The 21,553-nt window shown below is 38.1% G+C and overlaps 2 protein-coding genes across 2 annotated transcripts; both read left to right on the forward strand.

Annotated features, from left to right (window-relative positions):
- Positions 1-13,300, forward strand: adora2ab (adenosine A2a receptor b). The gene is made up of 5 exons (XM_063480707.1): positions 1-216; positions 7,209-7,765; positions 7,914-8,045; positions 11,561-11,664; positions 12,128-13,300. Exons 2-5 carry the CDS (start codon positions 7,569-7,571, stop codon positions 13,084-13,086), a joined length of 1,392 nt encoding a protein of 463 aa, XP_063336777.1. The 5' UTR covers positions 1-216; positions 7,209-7,568; the 3' UTR covers positions 13,087-13,300.
- Positions 13,301-17,938: 4,638 nt separating this feature from the next.
- Positions 17,939-20,480, forward strand: snrpd3l (small nuclear ribonucleoprotein D3 polypeptide, like). Its single transcript, XM_063480708.1, has 4 exons — positions 17,939-18,066; positions 18,789-18,929; positions 19,611-19,803; positions 20,266-20,480. The coding sequence occupies exons 2-4, from the start codon at positions 18,804-18,806 to the stop codon at positions 20,328-20,330; spliced, it is 384 nt and encodes a 127-aa protein (XP_063336778.1). The 5' UTR covers positions 17,939-18,066; positions 18,789-18,803; the 3' UTR covers positions 20,331-20,480.
- The last annotated feature ends 1,073 nt before the right edge of the window (positions 20,481-21,553 follow it).

Raw genomic sequence — 21,553 nt, forward strand, 5'->3', positions numbered from 1 at the left:
GAGCGTTTTCCTGTTGCATCGAGTCGGTGCTCACCTTCAGACCTCTCCTGTCAAACATACGCACTGCCTCGTCTGCCGGTTTAAATTATTTCCCCCTTTTTTGATTTTTTTTCCCAGCGCTTTTAATTTATTACATTTGAATTTACTGCGGGAACAGTGATCATCTGAACACGTGGAGGAAAAAGGGCTTCCCCTCCCAATCGCTCTAAAAATAAGGTAAGAAATAACTAATACCTTTCTTCCTGTTCAGACATAATTAGTAAGTCGAAGTTGTAAGTTGACAGAGGAACAGGTGTCTCCCGGGTAAACGCCCACTCAAATAACATCAGTACGTCTGACACGCTTGGATTACTCCTTATTCTTCAACCAGTAAATCAAAGTGTCATTATTTTATATATTAAAGTTTTATTGCAATGGAGTGGGGACGTTTTACTGAAAATAGCAGACTTTTTAATTATTTTTTAACGCAGCTGAAGTTTGAAAAATGTAGTAATGTAGTAAACTTGCTATAATAAGATGAAGCAGTGCATTCACTGTACCTCAGTTCATGTAGTTAGTACGTATTTTTCCATCACAGGGCAAATATTATATTACACCGTTTTGAAGCTTTTCGGTTGCCCTGCACATTGTTTACCTCTCCGTTGTCCTGTCTGTTCCTCCTGTCAGGAATTCCCAATATGTTGTCAGATCAGTTCTTCCCTCATTCCTCATTCCCTCATACCGACAGTGCTGCCAGGAGTAACAAAACCAAATTTTCTTATATTTGTTTTCCTTTGACTTTTGGTGAACTTGCACATTGATTGGCAGGACTCTGGCAGATCCCCTCCAGCGGGATGTGTATTTTCTTATCACTTCCTCCAAGGCTGCTATGAGAATCTATATATATGTACAGCTATGACCATAATGGTAAAGTGAAGGGGAAGGTTAAAGCAATGTGCTGGAAAAGTATTAGGTAAACTCAGATTGTATATCTTATGTTATAGTCTCTAAACTAAAAGTCCAATTTAGTTTTCTCAATCAAACTCTGAAAGTTTTGCATGCTCATGCAGTCTCTTGCTTCAGTTTTGTAAATCTGCTGGACCAAGCCTGGTTTTTAAATTCCTTTTGCTTCTAAGAAAGCTCCAGTAGGAGAATAAAAGAGGGAAAAGTCGGACTTTGGTCCAGTGTACTGCCGGGATTAATGCAAGTAGAGCTGCACATATGTGGTCAGCAGAGTAAGAAATGTGCATCTGAAACTGTATTTAAACATTCATGAATGTCTTTTGGGACAATAAATAGCTGTTATTTCACTTTATATGTTTTGCTGGCTGTAAGAGCACATCTACAGAGCATACAGCATAGATGCTAGGCATATAGCAATAAAATATCTATTTATTATAATGCCTGGGGATTAACTGCAACACACAGGATATCGCTACTTAGTCTAAGTAGAGTATGGAAAATACATCTATATTTAAAACAAATTCACTCAATATAGCTCAGCACTGAAAGGGAAAAATCTTATTTTCCGTGCACGGCATTGCAGTTCTTTGATATTACTCAATACACTGCAATGAAATTAAGCTGAAACTTAAAACTGAAACTTTAAAAAACATCTCACAAATATTACAATAATATCAACATTTTTCAGATTACTTTACGTTTAATACTGAAATTGAGTCACAGTCCTAAAAGGCATTAAGTATGAACAGAAGTATTTTATGTCTTACTGATGCAAGGAGATCAAAGCAGCTTATGAGGATGGATAGCTCATACCTTTTACACTTTTACACATGCAAAAAACCCAAAAAAAACCCCATTTCGGTTGATGCCAATACTCCTACGTATATATTTTTTTAAATTATTTTTTGTTTATGGTGTTTTTGTTGTGGATTAGTTGGCTGTGACTCAGGAGGTGAAGGAGTTCATCATCTTTTTTGTAGGTCAGTGGTTTGATCCCTGACCCTTCTAGTGTGCGTGTCAAAAAATCCTTTTCAATTTTCAATTCAATTCCATTTAATTTATACAGCGCCAAAGCACAACAAGACTCACCTCAAGGTGCTTTATATTGTAAGGCAGACCCTACAATAATACATACAGAGAAAAACCCAACAACCATATGAGCCCCTATGACCAAGCACTTTGGCAACAGTGGGGAGGAAAAACCAGGCTCAGGGAAGGGCGGCCATCTGCCACGACCAGTTGTGGTGGGAGAAGGAAGGCAGGACAAAAGACATGCCTTGACAAGACCTTGACAAGACACTGAACCCCGAGTTGCCCCCAGTGCATTCACCAGACTGTGAATTTTACATTAAAAACTCTCAAGCATTAAACAAGTTGCTTGTAGGAATTTGTGTGAATAGGTCTTGTACTAAGAACCACTTAGAGTGTTCATATAAAATAGAAAAGTGCTATATACGTAGTGGTCCATTTATAATTTGTTCCCCCTTTGCATCATGGAAAAATAGAAATATTGTCTGAACTGTTATAATGTGATTGTGATCTTCGTGACACCATAGTGAGCCACAGCACAAAGCTGATATGAAACTGGAGATAACTGACACTGACTGTAAATGTCATTGTGTTTTGGCCTGTATCATCCACAAGCTACACCCAGGACTGATGTTCATTAAATATATCTGTGCATTCTTGCCTTATACATAAAGGTTTGTGTTGGTTAGTCAAGTTAGTAATTTACTTTTTAAAAGTTTAAAATTTTTTAGAAGAATTTAGCCCTCAATGATAATTTCTAGTAAACGTGCTTGCTTAACATCAGTAATATGACACTGTTGGGCAGTGATCCACCTGAATAAATGTTGGGAATTTCTATCTATGTTGATATGAAGCGCTAAAAGCATGTACCGTCTCATTGTCATGCATTTGGTTTCAGTCAAATCTTATCTCGTATCTAGACCTCACACCTCTACAGGAAGTTGGTTGTATCGAGTTTGCTTTCACTGTATTCAGTAACTTCCACTGTTCTCTCAGAATAGTTTTGGTATAATAAAAATGTAATCAATAAAAATGACCAAACATGTTTTATTATTAACCTTAAAAAAGGCTTGGTAGGACCATGTCATTATCGGCTCACAGAAATTGAACATACCTCAAAAATATAATCTCAGGCAAAGAAACATGCTGGTTATCAGTGTAAGTCTACTATAGTTCTTTTTTTCTTTTCTTTTTTTCAGGAAAAATCTTTTATCCCAGACATCAGTCTTTGGGCTTTCTCATTGTGCAATCACTCCAGGAATGGGGCACAGATTATATATTTATTTTATTTCATATACAATAAATAAGGTTCCTCTTTCAGAACTGAAAAGAAAGACTACACAGTCCTTATTTCTTGGCACTGATTCGACAATCGGATAATCACATCAAGCTGTGGAAACTTGAAAAAAAAAGAAAAAGAAAGTCAGATTTGGTCATATCAATGTTTTGATCAGGTAAACTAAGAAGGCGTCATTACCATGTTGGAACAGCAGTTACACCCTTGAGCTTCCAATAGCCAGCCCACACTTAAGGGTAAAGGGAAAGTTTAGAGTTTAATGCAGAGGGGGTGAGTACTAAGAAGCTGTTGCTGAATCTCTGAAGAATATTCCTCAATGTAATATTACTTTTAGTTTATTCTCACTGGAGGCATTTAAGAGAATACTATGAAACAACAACAACTTGAGATCATCTAAAATACAGGTGCCAAACATAAGGCTGGGACTGGCCTGGAAATGTGAAGGAGGAGATTTGTGGATGTTTAAATGGGTTTTAATGAGTTTCACAGATTATTCTGCTGATGAAGGCCTCCCCCATGACAATTCATATTACATTACAAATTACCAGCTCCTCAATGTATTTTGTCAGGTAACCATGAAACCAAGCATCAGAATGGGGAACAAAGGTGATTTAAGTGGCTTGCAATGTCACATGTAGTCAATGCCTTGTTGGTGCTAGAGATCAGAGAAGAATGGCCAGACTGCTTTGGGTTGATAGGAAGGAAATAGTAACTCAGATAACCACCTCTTACACGACAAGGTATGCAGAAGAGCATCTCTGAACCTGTCAAACAGGAAACTGAGGCTACAGTTTGCACAGACTTGCCAAAATTGGAGAATAGAAGATTGGAAAACATTGCCTGGTCTGATAAGTCTAGATTTCTAATGCAACATTTGGATGGTAGTTTCAGAATTTTAGTGCAAACAGCATGAAAGCATGGATCCTTCCTGCTTTTTATCAGGCTGCTAATAGTGGTCCACTGATATTTCCTTGGCACATGTTGGCCTCCTTAGTGGCAACTAAACATCATTAAATGCCATAGTTATCACAATTCTGGAAAGAGCAAAAAGCAATAACAGAAGGCAACATTAAAACATCTCCATTTATTAAAATGGCAACCACACAACCTGGCCCACAAACCATAACCACATGGCTGTGTACAGAAGAGTCCAAGATAGCAAATCTATCCTTGCAAATGGATTCAACAAGGGGGGGACAAAACAAAGCAAAAAAATCAATTAACCTAGGAACAGCAAGTGAAAATCTAATCGTTGGTACCTAAATGAGCACCAGATCTCATCAGAACTGCCCAACACCACATACACACCCACACAACACTGCTTTGCCAAAACTCCAGCAACAGACAACCAAAGCTGGAATTAAAGTATAAGCATCAACCACAGTAACACACAACAAGGTTCCTACAAACAAAAACGTCCACGCTAACCAAAATGTCCAAGACACCAACAAAGAGGGAACCAAGCTACAACAAAGCTCACAGCAAATCAAAGCAGTTAATGGGGTCTACTGCAAAGCTACCAGACAAAAATTACTAAGCTAAATATTTCACAACACTATTCAAGGTTAACTTTGCAACATAGTTACACCACAAGATCAGTCCAGCCATGTGTTTAGTAAGGCCAGAAACCCACAAGAAAAAATACAATGGTAAGGCACCAGCCGCAGAGTTTATGCTCCCTAATCCTAGTTATTCAGTATAAGTTGATCTTAATCCTCGTCTTAACCCTGGTCTTCAGACAGATACTTGTGGTGGGTATATACATATATGCATATATATACATATATGTATATGTATATATATATACATATACATATATATGTGTGTATATATATGTGTGTGTGTGTGTATATATATATATATATATATATATATATATACATATACATATATATATATACATATATATATGTATATGTATATATATATATGTATATGTATATATATATATGTATATGTGTATATATATATATGTATATGTATATGTGTATATATATATATGTATATGTGTATGTGTATATATATATATATGTATATGTGTATGTGTATATGTATATGTGTATATATATATATGTATATGTATATGTGTATATATGTATATGTATATGTGTATATATATATATGTATATATGTATATGTGTATGTATATGTGTATATATATGTATATATATATATATATATATATATATGTGTATATGTGTATATATATATATGTATAATATAACAGCCAAGTACAATACTAATGCTGGTCTCTTCCACCATCAACCACATAATAACAACAACAAATCTGAACTAATGCTGTCTTGTGTAGAACTCAATAGGATATTAGTCACAATGATAAATACCACAACTACTTTAGCTGTACTCAAAACCAAGTTCAACTTAGTTAAGCATTTGGCAAACCACAAGCTAAATTAGTAGGTTAACACGAACTGGTTCAAAGTAGATGACAAGGAGGGAATTCATGCAAGAAGTTTACTTAAATATAAAATTATTTATTAAACTCAACCTAACCAAAACACAAAGCTCACCAATAGGTTGATGTCAGGTCGAGTGGAAGAGAGACTGAGCAGTTCACCTGAGCCAGTTTTTTTCTTCCATTAGGACGATGCATTTCTGGAACACAACTGAGTTTGCAGCACTCAGTTGGCCTCCACGGTCTCCTGATCTCACTCCAATAGATCATATTTGGGATGTGGCGGAACAAGATATATACATCATGGATTTTCAGACAACAAATCTGTAACAACTGTGTAATGCTATTGTGTCAACATAGGCCAAAATCTTTGAAGAATATTTCCAGCAGCTTGTTAGATTGATGCCATGAAGAATTACAACAGGACTTACACAGTTATAGTGACAAGACACAAAGCCACCTGAGAATTATTGTCAAACATCTCCAATTACGTTTGTCCTAGGAATGTGGGGTCCCAGTGATAAAATCTCATGTATTTTACTTAATGCATCACAGTTCCCAAAAGAAAGCTGAGAGTACAACCAACACACCTTTCATTTAATTTTGTATTGGTTTGTGCATTGATTAAGGAAATGAGATAAAGTAGTTTAATAAGTGAGCTTTTTAATCTGTAAGGCATATTGTTGGTCTTAGACAAAGCTGAGCTAGGTGGTTTTCCTACTTTCTCTGGGCTTTATGCAAAATTAGTCTTGTGGCCTCCAGCCACAAGCATTATCAGTCTTTTTATAAACTCAGTCCGGAAATGATTAAGCCCGTTGGGTTGGACCAGTACTTGATCACCCCACACATAGTGTTTTAACATTTTACAAAGAAGAAAAAAAGGTTCAACACACTAATCTGCAATATCTCATTAAAATTCCAAGCAGGCTTCCACACGAACTTCTACAACGAGTTTAGTTATTAGTTGTGGTTTAAATATTCTTTTAGCTATTTCTCTCTGCCTGTAGGGGAAAGAACAATAATGCACTACCTGCTTTCCAGGCTCAGTGCATCCTTGACCTGTTTCTCCTTCTCACTACCCTGTGGTTTACCTTAGCAAACTGAATACAGGCCTATTTTTGAAGGTTATCAGTTTGTAATGTGTTCCTATAATAGACCTAACATACAGTGTCGAGAAATGTAGTAAAACGCCCAGCAAAGAAAATCCAGTAATAGAACAATTTCTTTGAAATTTATGGGTGGTTTATTTTGCGTTATTATCAGTGACTTCATAGGAAACTATGCCAGTCTGGGGAATGATTAGCACGTAGAAGGGTTTTGGGAAATCTTTCCTAAAATAAAAGGTCCATTGTTGGGCTGTCTGCTTTGGCCCTGTATGGTAAAAAAAACACCTGCCCCCTTGTCTTCTAGAGATAAATGGTTTTTTTTTTCTTTCTTTTTTTCAAATCCTGTATGTGTATGTGTATGTGTACAGCCTGCAATCTGTTTTTACAGAGATACTGTGTTCTCTTTCTCTCTCTCCAGAACACTGCTCTTAATTTTGCAGCCACTGTGCAAACTTCCCTCCTGTGCATTCTACTGCCACCTGTGACCAAGTTTACCCAACAGAACAGAGATTTTTTTTTTTTTTAAGACACAAAAAGAAAGAGGAAGACAAACAGACTGACGCAGGGTTTGTGACGCCAAAGGGTGCGAGAAGACCTCAAAGCGCACTGGCTTGTGGTGGGAACTTCCTGCCTTGGCTGTCCTTTTGTGACACAGTCGCTCTGTTGATCAGTCATACCATGTGGTTTGGCGAGCAGGTATTTTGTCTAAAAACATGTGAAGCAGCTGAGTGTGTGGGATGACGGCACAAAGAAAGCAAAAACGTGGAATAAAACAACCATGCCGAATAGCAGTCTGGTCTATATTGGCCTGGAGCTGGTGATTGCTTGCCTGTCTGTGGCTGGGAATGTCCTGGTCTGCTGGTCCGTCTGCCTCAACTCCAACCTGCAGAGCATCACCAACTTCTTTGTAGTGTCACTGGCAATCGCTGATATTGCTGTGGGACTGCTGGCGATTCCCTTCGCTATCGCTATTAGGTATTGTTTCCTTCTTATTCAGTTTGGAAATGAGACAAATTTTGTGTTACCTGCATCCTTTACTACAAGATCTGTCACAATGTACTGTTGCTTTTTTTGGCGGGGTTTGTAGTGATAAACACCCTTTTTGAATCTGTGATGTTTTCAGTACTGGTTTCTGTGCAAATTTCTACGGCTGCCTGTTCATCGCTTGCTTCGTCCTCGTGCTCACTCAGAGCTCCATCTTTAGTCTGCTGGCTATTGCTGTGGACCGCTACATCGCAATCAAAAACCCACTCAGGTGAGAGGAAGTAATGAAACTTCAACTGAGATATCATACATTCCAGCTGCAGAATCAGCAGCAGATGTCAAATGTTCACATGCACTGCAGTGGTGTAGCAAAGGGCATTAAATTATAGAGAGATCCTATTTTTAACTGAAGGCTAATTTGTCCAGCTGCGGACAAACATGGCTCCATCGCTCGACAGGCTTAATTGAGTTAGTGTTGTTGAAGGTGAACTGGTTAAATCTACTTAAAGCTTTCATGATTAGCATTCATGTAAATCAGCAGCATTCAAATAGTATTGCTCTTTAATGGATCATTTATTTAGAAGCTTAAAACAAAGCTCCTTGTTTCTGCAACACATCTGTTGACACACCACCGAGCCATAATCCAAAGCAGGTGACGCATTTGCATAAGCGGTTGCATAACAGTTTGATTGTGTCTTTATGTGACACAGCCCCAGCACCTATGACCAGAGAACAACTAATCATGTAGTTATTAGGAGGCTTTACGAAGCCTAGTGCTACCAGGTTGGCCATGCAACATCTCAGTCCAAAATACACAGACAGTTAAGTCAGTGTATGCAAGGTGATGCTGGGTATACTAATAATTCATAGTGATTTTCAACTTCTATTTCCTTAATCAGGTTTCTGAATTAATTATTTTCCTGCATCATAAGTTGTGTATATGAGGATTTCAATACAGTGCTGTGCAAAGACATGAGCAAACCCTCTTTCTTTATATTTCCAATGCTTTTATCCATCCATTCATTTTCTACCACTTATCTGAGGCGGCGTGACAACTGCCTAATCAGAGAAGCCCAGACCTCCCTCTCCCGAGTCACCTCTTCGTGCTCAAATGGGAGTAGGAATGCCAAGGCGTTCCCAAACTAGTTGAGAGATGTAATCTCCCCAGCGTGTCCTGGGTCCTCCTGGGGACTTGTTTGTAATTTCTTTCAAAGCGGTCTTGAGCAGTAGTTTTTCCAGGCTTTCTGATCTTTCTTTGGACAATGGCTGCTTTTTCACTCAGTTTTCAAACAGTCGTTGTACTTGACCATTTTCATAACAATTAATCATTGAAACATAGAAAACGGCACCTAACTCGGGAGCTAAACCAGTGTTGTGTCAACACATAATAGAACCAGATTTAATTTGTATCTGTTTTAAAGATTTAAGTAATTACAGCCACCACGGGCATCCGGTAAGCATCCGGAAAAGTATAGCAAAGAGACTTGAGGTCCTCTTAAAATCTTCATTTACTGACTGAGTGTAGTGCTCAGCATAGACCACAGTAATTAAGGATCCACTAAGTGGCTGCACAAAACATTAGAGACTTGACCACACTGTGCATTGCTGTAAGGACAGCTATTGGTCAGTAAATCCAGATCCGAGAGGCAGATCTGAGAGAGCTAAACACTGAGCCAATAAAATCAACCCTTACTGAAGACATTTTCAGCCATATCTTTAGGCACTTTGATACTAGCAGTCTATTGAAAAATACATAATTTGTTTCCACTTCTTTAGTTGAATCTGATCTGTGAAAAATGCCAAAGGTAGCACAGACGTAAGTCAAAGGTAGAAGAAGTGGCAGGCCAAAAAACTTATTTATAGCAGATGAACAGTATCTGAAAGTCATGTCCTCAAGAAATATCAAAAAACAGAGCAAAGACCTGACACAGAACCTGAGAGATTTCTCTGGCCATTCAGTTGACCCATCTGTTGTTCACTGAAGCCTCATCCAAAATGATCTCAGTGGGAGAATGGCTGTCAAGAAACAGGGAAAAAGGTCTGAGATATGCCAAATTACACAAGAAGGTTATCGAATGGTGAATCCAAATTGAAAGTTTTTGGTTTAAGTTGTTTTCGACATGTATGGAGGAGGTCAGGCGAGCAGTAGAACATTGAGAGTCTACAGCCATCTGTAAGAAACATAGAGGCTTTGTCATGGGTTGCACTGCATTTCAGCCAGTGGTGCTGGAGACCTTGTCAAAACTGACAGAATTACGAACAAGAGACATACCATGAGACTTTGATCCACCATGCAGTACCATCTGGAAGGCATCTGATTGTTACTAGTCTAAGTTTTCAGCATGGCAACAATCCCAAACACACTGCCAATGCAGTAAAAGCATACCTGGATAGAATGCAACACTATCAAAAAAGACCCTTCAATGTCCTTCAAGAAGCCTGGAGAATTATTCCCGAAGCCTACTTCAAGAAATTACAAGAAAGTTTAACTAAGAATAAAGAATAAAGGTAATGATACCAAGTATTGACTTTCAGGCTTAATAGAATTGTACCAGTTCAAATTCTTCCTTATTTCCTGTTTTATTTTTTGACGATTAAGGTGCACGTGTAGAGACATTTTAATTATGTTTTAATTACCATCTCTTTGTGACTGAAAATTTAAAATGCAGTTGAAAAATACAACATACTAAATACTAGTATTAATAATGAAATGCAGAAAGGGACTGGACTCTAAACGTGCAGGGTGAGGACTGGGAAAGGGAAGAGGTACAGGACAGGACATAACTTTTACACTGCGTTTACAGTGCTGTGTTATCTTTCTGATGACATTTCCCTCTCTCATTCCAAATAAATGAACACCAACTATCATAAATCCCACAACTAAAACAACACAAGCTTTTTTTCCAGTGTTAAATTTAGACTTAACTGGCTGCAGCAAAACTTGATAAATCATATTTGTATGAGTCACTTAAATATCCTTCAAGAGTTTTTTTTGCTGTGAAACAGAAACATACATAATAAGGCCAGCCACCAAAAAATACATGTCCACACCTTCATTAAGGTTTTGTAGGTTTGGTTCTGGTGCAGAGCATTAGTAGGCAAAACCTGGCCTATGGGAACAGTTATTTTTGCAGCTGACCTCATTAGAAATACATATATAAATGTATTTGTATTTGACAACTTTATGTTCTTGAATTCAAGCTTTCTAAGCAAAATATAAAGAAATCAGCGGTAGCCCCAGACTTTTGCACAGTACTTTACCTTTAAAACTAAAATATATCACTCAAATGTGACATGTTAGTATGAAAATTATTTGATATAAGCATCCACTATGTGATTTTTTATGCTCAGATGTTCTAACTTGACCTAAATGGAAATGTCCTTTACAACAACAGCAGTTTCATTTATACTTATGTAACACAACAGGAGTGTTGTACAAAAAATTCAATGCCCTAATGAAATCAATATATTTTTTATTTTAAGAAATCATTATTTTTTTAAGGGATTTTTGAACACTTGATGAGTGCTGTCTTTAATTACCATAGATACAAATGGGCATCAGCACTGCAGAGATAATCAGATTACTGTAAGTGCATTTTAAAGCGGGCCAATTGAAGTCCTGCTTTCGCTTATTAAATGAAAAGTGTTAATGCTTCAGCGCACAAATCATTTTCTCTTCATTTAAACTGTATTGACTTTGTCTCAAGGGAATGCTATCACTGACAGAGTAGATAAAGCAACTGGCTGCATATATAATGCATGTTTGTGTTCTGTTCAAACTTTTAGGTACAACAGTCTGGTGACAGGGAAGAGGGCAAAGGGCATCATTGCACTGTGCTGGGTTCTTTCAGTGGGCATCGGCCTGACACCGATGTTTGGCTGGAACACAGGTGGGGAAAGATTTTTGCCAATTCCCACACAGAGTCAATGCCTTTAATTGATGCTGTATGAAACATGAAACAACCTTCCTTTACATAGTCAAAATCATGCAGAGGAGGTATTTTGATGCAAACAAGCAAACATTATTCTTGTGTAAGGGAGGATGCCCCGCTTCCGTCTGTATATCTTCTTACTGCTTATTACAACAATTCTATTGCATTGTATAGTGTAAATGGATAAATGCATCAACAATGTATTTCTAGAAAGGTCTCGTGTTCTTATCTGCACTGGCAGTGGCAAGAGAGACATGCATACATTTATTTATTCATGTTTTCATGTTTAAGTTACATATTTAAGCATGTTTAAGTGGTCCTAACTGCTGAGGAGATTGTTGAGGAAAACTGAGCTGAGCTGAAATCCTATAATTTTGCTTTTGGATGAAACTGGCAATAAATCACAGTTTTCTTTACACAGGTTGGAACTCCACTACCACTGCCACCAAAAGCCAAGGCTGCCCTGAAGGAATGACTCATTGCTTGTTTGAGGGAGTGGTTCCCCTTGACTATATGGTCTATTTCAATTTCTTTGGCTGCGTGCTGGTGCCCTTGGTGATAATGTTGGTCATCTATATCCATATCTTCATGGCAGCTCGCCGACAACTTCGAATGATGAGCCTCAAAGTTGCACACGTACCTGCTCCCGGACAGAAAACTCCATCTTCTGGCTCATCTCGTTCGATTCTGCAGAAGGAAGTACACGCTGCAAAATCGCTGGCTATTATCGTTGGTTTGTTTGCTCTGTGCTGGCTTCCTGTGCATATTATCAATTGCATCAACCATATTTGCCAGGACTGTGAGCGCCCACACATCTGGGTGATGAACATTGCAATCATTCTCTCCCATGCCAACTCTGTGGTGAATCCCTTTATCTACGCCTACCGCCTTCGAGAATTCAGACATACCTTTCGCAAGATTCTCTATCAGCACATCCTGGGGAAGAGGGATGGGCATGTGTTCGGGGTTGAAAGTGCTGATGGCAGAGGTGTAAGGAGCACTAGTATCATGCAGACATCTGCCCGTACGAGTAAAGAGGATTTATCATGTGGCACAATGGTAAATAGTTATGTTCTAGATTCCAGTGCTGAGAAAACTACATCAAATGCCTCTCATGAGAGTTTAGATTCTGTACCTAACAGTAATACACCCAACGGACACCAAAAAGCAACTGGCACCCCATCGGAAGTGCAGCATCAGCCAGGTATCTTGGCATCTTCTGCACAGGAAGCAGCAACGTCCGCCACATATCTGGGGGGAGCAACAGATATTTTGGAGTTGAAAGACAGAGGAAGCTGCATTACTTTTGTAAATGTTCAGGCATTCCCATTAAAACAGAATGACTGTTCCCTTTCTCCAAAAATCACAGAAATATCATGACAAAGACATTTAGTTATTTCAAATATATTGCTCTCAGAACACACAGAATGTTCTGCAAACGTGAAATTTCAGCAAATCAGCCTCGACAGCAAATCTGTTTTTTTAATGTAAAATTTTATTTTTTTAGTTTGGAGTTTCTTTTTTTAATGTGCACTTTAACGTTTAAAGATAATATACTTTTTGTAATGTGCAGGTTTTTGCTATCTGTGTTGTTTGTATGCCATCAAAATTAAATATCTTTAAATATGTCACAATTATGTGGTGTTTTTGTGCTGCAGCACTGAACTGAACTTTGTCACTCATCCAGGTTATGATACTCTGAAGAGCTTGAAAAAAGAAGGAAACTAAACTTCTTTAAGTTGTGAATCCAACAGGCTTCTTCTGTTCTAAAAACACCTTGGCTGAAGTGACCTCAATAGGTCACATGACAGGATGTGTGGTAGACCATACTGCCCCCTAGTGTGGGTTGTTCCACTTGGAGGTGGTTGTTAACCCAATATTGATCATGCGAGTCATCACATGAGCCAAAGTGTGAAAAAGATGTTGGTCATGACCATCGTCAGGGGTTGTGGGGGAAACCACTCAGACGCTGTGCCCCACCCATTATGTGACCTATTGAGGTCATCTCAGGGAAGGTATGAGTAGGGGTTAAAGCATCTGGGAAAGGATCTCAAGACTGCATTGTAGGTGGCTGATAGCTGGTGTCACCACCTCCGTTCAATGATGGTCATTCACAAGTGACTGCTTGGTTTCTCCTTGATGCACTGCTCAGCATACGCTATGTTGCTCAGTTTGTGTTTGGTCCTTGAGATCAACCAGTTTTTCTCTAAGGGTGTGGCTGGGTCTGAAGTGCACTATAATATCATGGTTAGAAGAAATTCTCATGAGTTTCTCTAACAAACCTGCTACATAAGAGATGGCAATAGAAGGCCTCCTTTACTCCTCCTATAAACCTGGCATTATGTTTGGGAGTTTTGTTCTTAGGATGGACCAGTTTTTGTCTGAGGGCGTGGCTACTCTGAAGTCTGAGGATCATCCACATACCTGTACCAGTAGCTAGGTGCTATCCCTCTGAGGAAGCCCAGAGCTTTATTAGAGGTTGGCTACAATGGGTGAGGTTGGATAGAGGTTCCTGCCCATGGCACATCTAGGATTTTTTCTGTAGAAAAACCTTGTTGTATTTAAAATATGTGGTATCATATGTGGAGATGTCTAACAGTGTGCAGATCTGATGTAGCAGATTCTGTTGTGTAAGGAGCTGTAGTTGTTTTCTGACAGTCTCCACTTCCTCAGTTGTAACTCTACAAGTGAGAAGTGTGATGACATCACAGGCCTTACAACTAAAACTCTGTTTGTTTTGCTGCTGTTGTGATCAGCGATTTGATCAGTGCCGGGCAACACATGTTCACTGTTGTTCACTAACCATCCAAAACAAAGAGCTTGTTTGCCTGTACAGATATGACCCCATATGCCTGTATTGTAGATGCTTTCAGAGTAAGGCTTGCTTGCATAACACTATGAAAAGGACACACATACATAGGTAAAGTACATACACATGACCACAGACCACTCTGTAAGAAATGTTTACAGAGCAGAATGGCACTGACGCCAGTCAATAAGCCTAATGCAATGGAAATCAAATGAAGGTTCATTTGATGGTGTCTTTTATTATCCCATAATGCTTTCCCTTCTCTCATTAAAAAGCTCTTCCACTGTGGCAAAGACCTACATTAACCAGCTTTTATGTGCCTTAAAGCAATCCCAGAGAGAGGTCTCCAGGAATACGGGTACGTATCTAACTTGCACTGTGTTTATTCAAAAACTTAAATGTATGCGTTTATTACACATTGTAATCATGCAAGAGGGGAATTAAAATGGGTGAAACCATTTCATTTTAATGTTTTTTTTTTGTTGCATGTTATAATATTTTGATAAGCATGAGAAGGGTTATCAAAATGATTTGGTTATGGATATTACATACCTGAGTCATAAAAAATAAAAAAGATAAGGGGCCATTGTGGTATGATGACCTGGAGGAAAACAATCCAGTGTGTGCCTTTATAGTGTGTCATGCTGCCATAAATTACCAGTGTTGGGCAAGTTACTTTGAAACAGTAATTCAATTATAGTTACTAGTTACTTCTTTAAAAAAGTAACTGAGTTAGTAACTGAGTTACAATATTCTAAAAGTAAGTAATTACTTGAAAAGTAACTATTGCGTTACTTTTAAAAAACCGTTTAATCCTCTGGGGTCCAGGGTATAATTGGCCATTTTTTACTACTTTTGATTTTCCCTCCACATTTCACCTTTAAAAACTATTTATTTGCCTTGTTTGGTATCATCCTTTTCAGCACAACCTCACGTGTGTGAATTTACAGTCATGTTTTCATTTTGACATACTGTATTAACACAATTGATCTAAAATCAGACAAAAACCATAAAATCAGAGTAGAAAAAGTTATATTTTTTATTTAATTTAATTATTTGTGCCACTCCAAATATTTCTGTCCACTATAAAGGAGAACATCACAGCCTGATACCTGCAGGTCTGACAGCAGCAGGTGTATCACTCCTGTTTCTACCTGGAGACAGCAGTCGCCTCATTGTTCTGACACACAACACAAAACTATCCACAACACTACACACTAACTACACAAGACAACACATTAACTACACACTCCAAACACGCTAAACGTCACAAATCTCTCACATCTCAAAACTCGCGCTCTCTCTTTTTCTGCTCTCTCTCTCTCTCTCGCCGTCAATCTTAAAACTTCCCGTTTTTTTTTTTAGGTCACTCTAGATCGACCTAACAGACGATCTAGAGTGAGAGAGCTGCAATCGATGTGTCAGTGCTAGCGCTGTCCTTAGACAGTAAACGTGACGAAACTATTGAGGAAAAAACGCCGCGTATATACAGTACTGTATTCTAAGGAGCTTGGAAAGAAAAGCGTCTGGACTTCTTAAAGTTGCTTGAAGACGTTTCACCTCTCATCCGAGAAGCTTCTTCAGTTCTAAGGTCAAATGGCCTTAGACCTTAGAACTGAAGAAGCTTCTCGGATGAGAGGTGAAACGTCTTCAAGCAACTTTAAGAAGTCCAGACGCTTTTCTTTCCAAGCTCCTTAGACTACGATGACCTGGATGACTGAGAACCTTCACAGACAGTACTGTATTGTTTATCATGACTCTGGTTTTACGTGGCCTATCGACACAATTTATAAACTGGTATATATCACCTTGTTGCTTCGTCTTTAAGTGGTCATGTGATTGGCTTACCACGACTACTTTATTCTTCCTCAGTCAAACAGCAGCACTCATGCGATTGTTTTGCCCCCTGAGCTCCAGGTGTTGTGCTAGACAGTGATCGTGATTGCCATCCGCGTCAGCGCGCAGCTGCTTAAAGCTGTACTTACGTAGTCAGCTACTTCCGTGCAACTGATATAAGATGCGGTAAGCTGAACACAGCTTCAACCGTCTGTTTGTTGAAAAATAGTAACGGACTGCATTTTCTTGTTAGTAACTGTAACGGCGTTGTAACGATAGGAATAGTAATTAGTTAGATTACTCGTTACTGAAAAAAGTAACGCCGTTAGTAACGCAGTTACTTGTAACGCCGTTATTCCCATCACTGTAAATTACACATGTGTGACACCGACATGCAAAAGGATTAAGCTATCTTTTAGAAAGAAATGCAAATGATCAGAAACTCAGTAACAAAAGATTTATTGCAGCAGAGACCACAGTGTTTATTTAAAGAGTCATACTCTGTGCATTCCCTCTCTGGCTGATGATTTCAGTCAGCCTCATAAATTACCCGCCTCCACCAATGCACCGCATAACCATTACAAGTACTGCATCCTTTGTTCTACACCTCACAAATGTTCTTCTTTTTAAGCGCCTCAAACTTAAATTTGTTAGTACATGTGATTCTTCTTACCCCATGGGTTTTTTGTTGTTCTTCTTATTGTTGTTATTGTTTTTTTCTTCAAATCTTAGTTCTTCTGGTGTGACTTTTTCTTTGCAACCTGGCTAAACGGGTTACCCTCCTTACTGTTAATGTTGAAACTTGTGTTTTGGTGATTCTTAAAAGTTACCAGAGAATCTGAGAGCAAACTATTTCTCAAGCTGGAGACTCTTCTGAATCTATCCAACTGCTCAGTTGTGCACCAGGGTCTGCACCAGGGAGCTACTGTGATGCTGTTTTGCGAAGTGAATGGTAGGTGTAAAAGTGTAATTTCGGGAGGGAATTTTCCACATACGATAGCCTTCGCTACTTGTAATAACAATAGTATGATTAATTTAAAAATGATGTTATTTTTAGAGGAGCAGAAAAAGCACAGACCCACAGATGCTCAAGCTCCAGATTCTCAGCTATGCAACTTTATTTTTATTTATAGTCAGCTCAACAGCTATTTTAACATAATTAAAGATTTGTTTGGTCATTGGTTTGCCTAGATCTTGATTCATAGACAGCTGATGAGAGACAGATAAGAATATCTGCTCATTCTTTATTCTTTATTCAGATTCCCACTAGTTGTCCCTTGGGTCTAAAGATAAAACAATACAAAACATCCAGCCATCAATCTAGAGACAATCAATCAATAAATTGGAAAAAAAAAATAACCTATCAAATAAAAAGAGAGTAGTTCCTGCAACTTATATGACAAACAATGACATATTATGGAATAATTAAAAAAATACAATAAATGGCATGTATTAAAGATCTACTGATGATCATGTGATGTATCATTTTTTTTCGCCAATCGGTGTATCCAAATTCCTTGTGAACCCGCGAAGCCATAAAAATACAGATCCCACAATGCACTGCAGAGCATCGCAGGAAGCATTCGATTGACCCGCCGGTGGATTGTGGGAAGGCGGAAAAAGGGCTCAAAAGGTGGGGAACCGCGTCTGGCGCACGTTGCAACGTCAAAAGAAGAAGCAATAACAAAGAAACTAGCTTTTACGATAGACTCCAGGTAAGAAACAAAAATACTCGTAATTCAACTGAGACCGTAAATTTTTTCCGTGCTCATTAGCAGCGTTGTTTGTTTCTTGTGCGTTTGAATCAAGCGCGTTCATTCAGGAGCCAATATGGCTCCGTCTATTTGCCCAACTAATAACTTGTTACTGCAATAAAGAGGCAAACGTTAATGTTGAAATCGTATTTGTGTCATTTTAAGTTTGGTTTGTTACACATGGCATTAACTGGATTACGTTATTGTATGCAACCAGGATATATTATTGTACATTAGCCTAGCTCGCTAATGAAGGCTAATTCCTCTCGCAGCTTCGATATTCAATTATTTGACTGAGAGATTCGCTTTATTGATCAGAAGTAACTGTAGCCTGCTTATCCCATCTTAACGAGGGTCACTGATTGTTATATATTAACTCCCAGCAACTCTTTAAACAGTATAAGAGAGCTGATTGCCGTTACATAGGCAGTACTCGAGTGAAAAATAAATTGGCGAGGATAATTTGTGGACAAGTGAAATGGTTCCTGATTGCTTCCCTGGTCTTTCTGTAACTAAACGCATCCCAAAATTAACAAGCCAGTTAACTGTAACCAAACTTTATGGCTAAATATAATTTTGAGTGTGATGTTTGATGGTTAAAAAAAAGAAAGAAATGCGTTTGCAGGAGCTTACAGCCTATGAATGTGCACAGTGTAACATTTCTTCTGCTAAACTTTTTCCAGAAACATTCTTGAAAAATGTCCATCGGCGTTCCAATCAAGGTCCTGCATGAGGCAGAAGGACACATTGTGACCTGTGAGACCAACACTGGAGAGGTTTACAGAGGCAAGCTGATTGAAGCAGAGGACAACATGAACTGCCAGGTCAGTACATGATAAAGAGTGTAAAGTGAATGTGGATGGTGTTCCTCCTTACAGGGGTCCCATCAACCAAACTGTTGGTACTGTATTGTTTTTATGATTTTTTTTTTTTCTGCCTTTATTAGAGTAATCAACAGTTTAGTCTTTAATAGGCTGCTTGATAATTTGAACAAGTTTTGTTTACTTTATTTTCAGGTACATGCCCATAAATGGCTTAATGTCTTGTGTGGCAACACAGATAGAAAAGCTTAATGAGGCTAAAAGGAATTTTCATTACAAATAATAGTGTCTTTGTTCTCTATGTCTCTGTTTTCCCTTTTGGTAAATGTAAAAGGACATCTGAATGTTCAGGTTCAATTTGTGGTGTTTTTATTTTAATTATAACACTTATTTCTGGTTTTTTGTTTATTTTTATTTTTTTCCCCATAGTTGTTTAAAGCTTTCCAAGCTTCCCACCTGATGGTGTCAAAATAAGAGTGAATTGTGCTAATCACGTACTGGAGACCTAGATCTGGTAGCTGCATTAGTAAAAGCCAGTTAATTAAAAATCAGTCCCGGATCAGATGGTAAAAAACTGTTCCTTTTATGGCTTTGTAAAGTTTAGATAACTATTGTTGATTTGAATAAAACACTAAAGAGCAGTTTGATCACATTTGTTGAAAGAATGATCTTTGTTTCTTACAGATGTCTAATATCACAGTGACTTATCGGGATGGCCGCGTGGCACAGCTGGAGCAAGTTTACATCCGTGGCAGCAAAATCCGCTTTCTGATTTTACCCGATATGTTAAAAAATGCTCCTATGCTGAAGAGTATGAAGAACAAGAACCAGGGATCTGGTGCAGGAAGGGGCAAGGCAGCTATTCTTAAAGCACAAGGTGGGTGAAAATCTGCAGTAGATTGATACACCTGTCAGTATGTTCAGTAGTGGGAGCAACTGATGGTGATTTTAAACTCACTGCATGCATTGATTGCCTTTTTGTGTTTGTGCAGCATAACTAAATCCTACCATGAGAAAAGTGCTTTCTGTCCAGTGTTGCTCTGTTCCTTGTGTAATAAGTACAGTCTTGTCATAGGTGTGGGGGATCTGTCAAAAACACTGACTTAAATGTTTCATTGTTGTTCAATTTGTGTCTTTACATCCCCTTTAAGGGGGGTTGAGGTGTTAAGGATACAAAATTAGACTTCACTGTACTTCTCGCAACCAAAGTACTGAATGTATTATTAAAGTTACTGAACAGTTGGTGTATTTCTGGTTCGGTGAGGTACTCTACGTTTAAAAACTGATAGTATGCCATCTTTTTTTTCTTTTTCTTTTTTTTTTTTTTTGTGCTCTCCAGTGGCTGCAAGAGGACGAGGGCGTGGTGGAATGGGAAGGGGAAACATCTTCCAGAAGAGGCGATAATTGCTCCAGCTACATTAACATTTTTGCATTGTATAGTTTTTGTTTTCCCCTTGAATTTGATACGTTGGATATCATTTGAAATCTCGTACTTTGCAGTCTGTTGCTTTAATTTCTTTTTCTTTTAATTAAAATAAAAGTTTTTCAATTTGATGTGTCCTGATGTTTTTGTTCTGTTTTTCTTTTCCCACTTACAAGAGATTCACTTGTGCCACCAGTCTTATTTCAAACCTATTTAATAAGGAATGTACTAGGAATGCGGTGTTAACCCTGGGTTTTCTGTACTATAAAAGGTTACCTGAGTATGTTGCCTTCTGCTGTGGACCAGATAAAATCGGGCATAAAATCACCACATACTAATAATCAATTCTTTGGAAATTAATTTTACTACTCCCAGAGGAGTCCTTGGCCCTCTGCAGATGGAAGCATTTAAAGGATTTCAGCACCATACAGTCTTTTTTCCCATAGTAGGCATCAGTAGTAAGTACGGCATTGATTCTTAAATGCTACCTCTTTTGTGTTGGCTGCAGATAATTTTTTTTTTTTCCAACAGCTTTATTGCTCTTTGAGCATTAATATAGAACCATAAAACAGGATGGCTGTACTGTAGGTGCTAACCTTGCATAAAATGTGCATCTAGCCTAAGCCTACATATGAATGTTGTTTTTTTTTTTTTTGTTTTTTTTTTTTTTATCTTTGCTTACTCTGCAGCTAAAAAGGACAAAAAGTAAAACCATTTTAAACATTAATGAAATGCTCAATTATAATCCATGAGATTCTCCCCTGTTTCGATACTAGAAATGTGATATTCAAAAGTCTGTTAACTCGCATATCATTTTCAAGTGTTGTTGACCAAAACACTCAGTGCTCACACATTTATGCAGAGCCTTTAATACTTAACTACTGTATAGCGCTTCTTGTTTCAGAAACTGACTGCTGATTCCAGTCTGCATTCTGTGTTTAATATCTTACTTAATTTTTTTTTTTTAGTTTTATCTTCCTTCATCTCTTTCATGTGAATGGGCAGGCACAACCCTGGATTACTTGACACTAGCTTTGTGTTAGAGGGATTGTGTATCACACATTTTTTGATGCATAAGTGTACCCTTTAAAAAAACAAACCCACAATGTTTTGGATTGTAAATTAACTAGTTAAATTATGATCATTAATCATCATTCAGGATTTCAAAGTCTGAAATTCGCAGCAAAATTTACCTTTTTTTCCC

Source organism: Pelmatolapia mariae, linkage group LG7, assembly GCF_036321145.2.
Source record: "Pelmatolapia mariae isolate MD_Pm_ZW linkage group LG7, Pm_UMD_F_2, whole genome shotgun sequence".
Classification (NCBI taxonomy): Eukaryota; Metazoa; Chordata; class Actinopteri; order Cichliformes; family Cichlidae; genus Pelmatolapia; species Pelmatolapia mariae.

What these genes read in the sequence shown, in the direction of transcription:
- adora2ab (XM_063480707.1), top strand. Translation starts at nt 7,569, where the DNA reads ATGCCGAATAGCAGTCTGGTCTATATTGGCCTGGAGCTGGTGATTGCT. An exon ending in CCCTTCGCTATCGCTATTAG is followed by an intron (nt 7,766 to 7,913) that starts GTATTGTTTCCT and finishes TGATGTTTTCAG; the next exon opens with TACTGGTTTCTGTGCAAATT. An exon ending in GATGTTTGGCTGGAACACAG is followed by an intron (nt 11,665 to 12,127) that starts GTGGGGAAAGAT and finishes TTCTTTACACAG; the next exon opens with GTTGGAACTCCACTACCACT.
- snrpd3l (XM_063480708.1), top strand. Translation starts at nt 18,804, where the DNA reads ATGTCCATCGGCGTTCCAATCAAGGTCCTGCATGAGGCAGAAGGACAC. An exon ending in AGGACAACATGAACTGCCAG is followed by an intron (nt 18,930 to 19,610) that starts GTCAGTACATGA and finishes TGTTTCTTACAG; the next exon opens with ATGTCTAATATCACAGTGAC. An exon ending in AGCTATTCTTAAAGCACAAG is followed by an intron (nt 19,804 to 20,265) that starts GTGGGTGAAAAT and finishes TGTGCTCTCCAG; the next exon opens with TGGCTGCAAGAGGACGAGGG.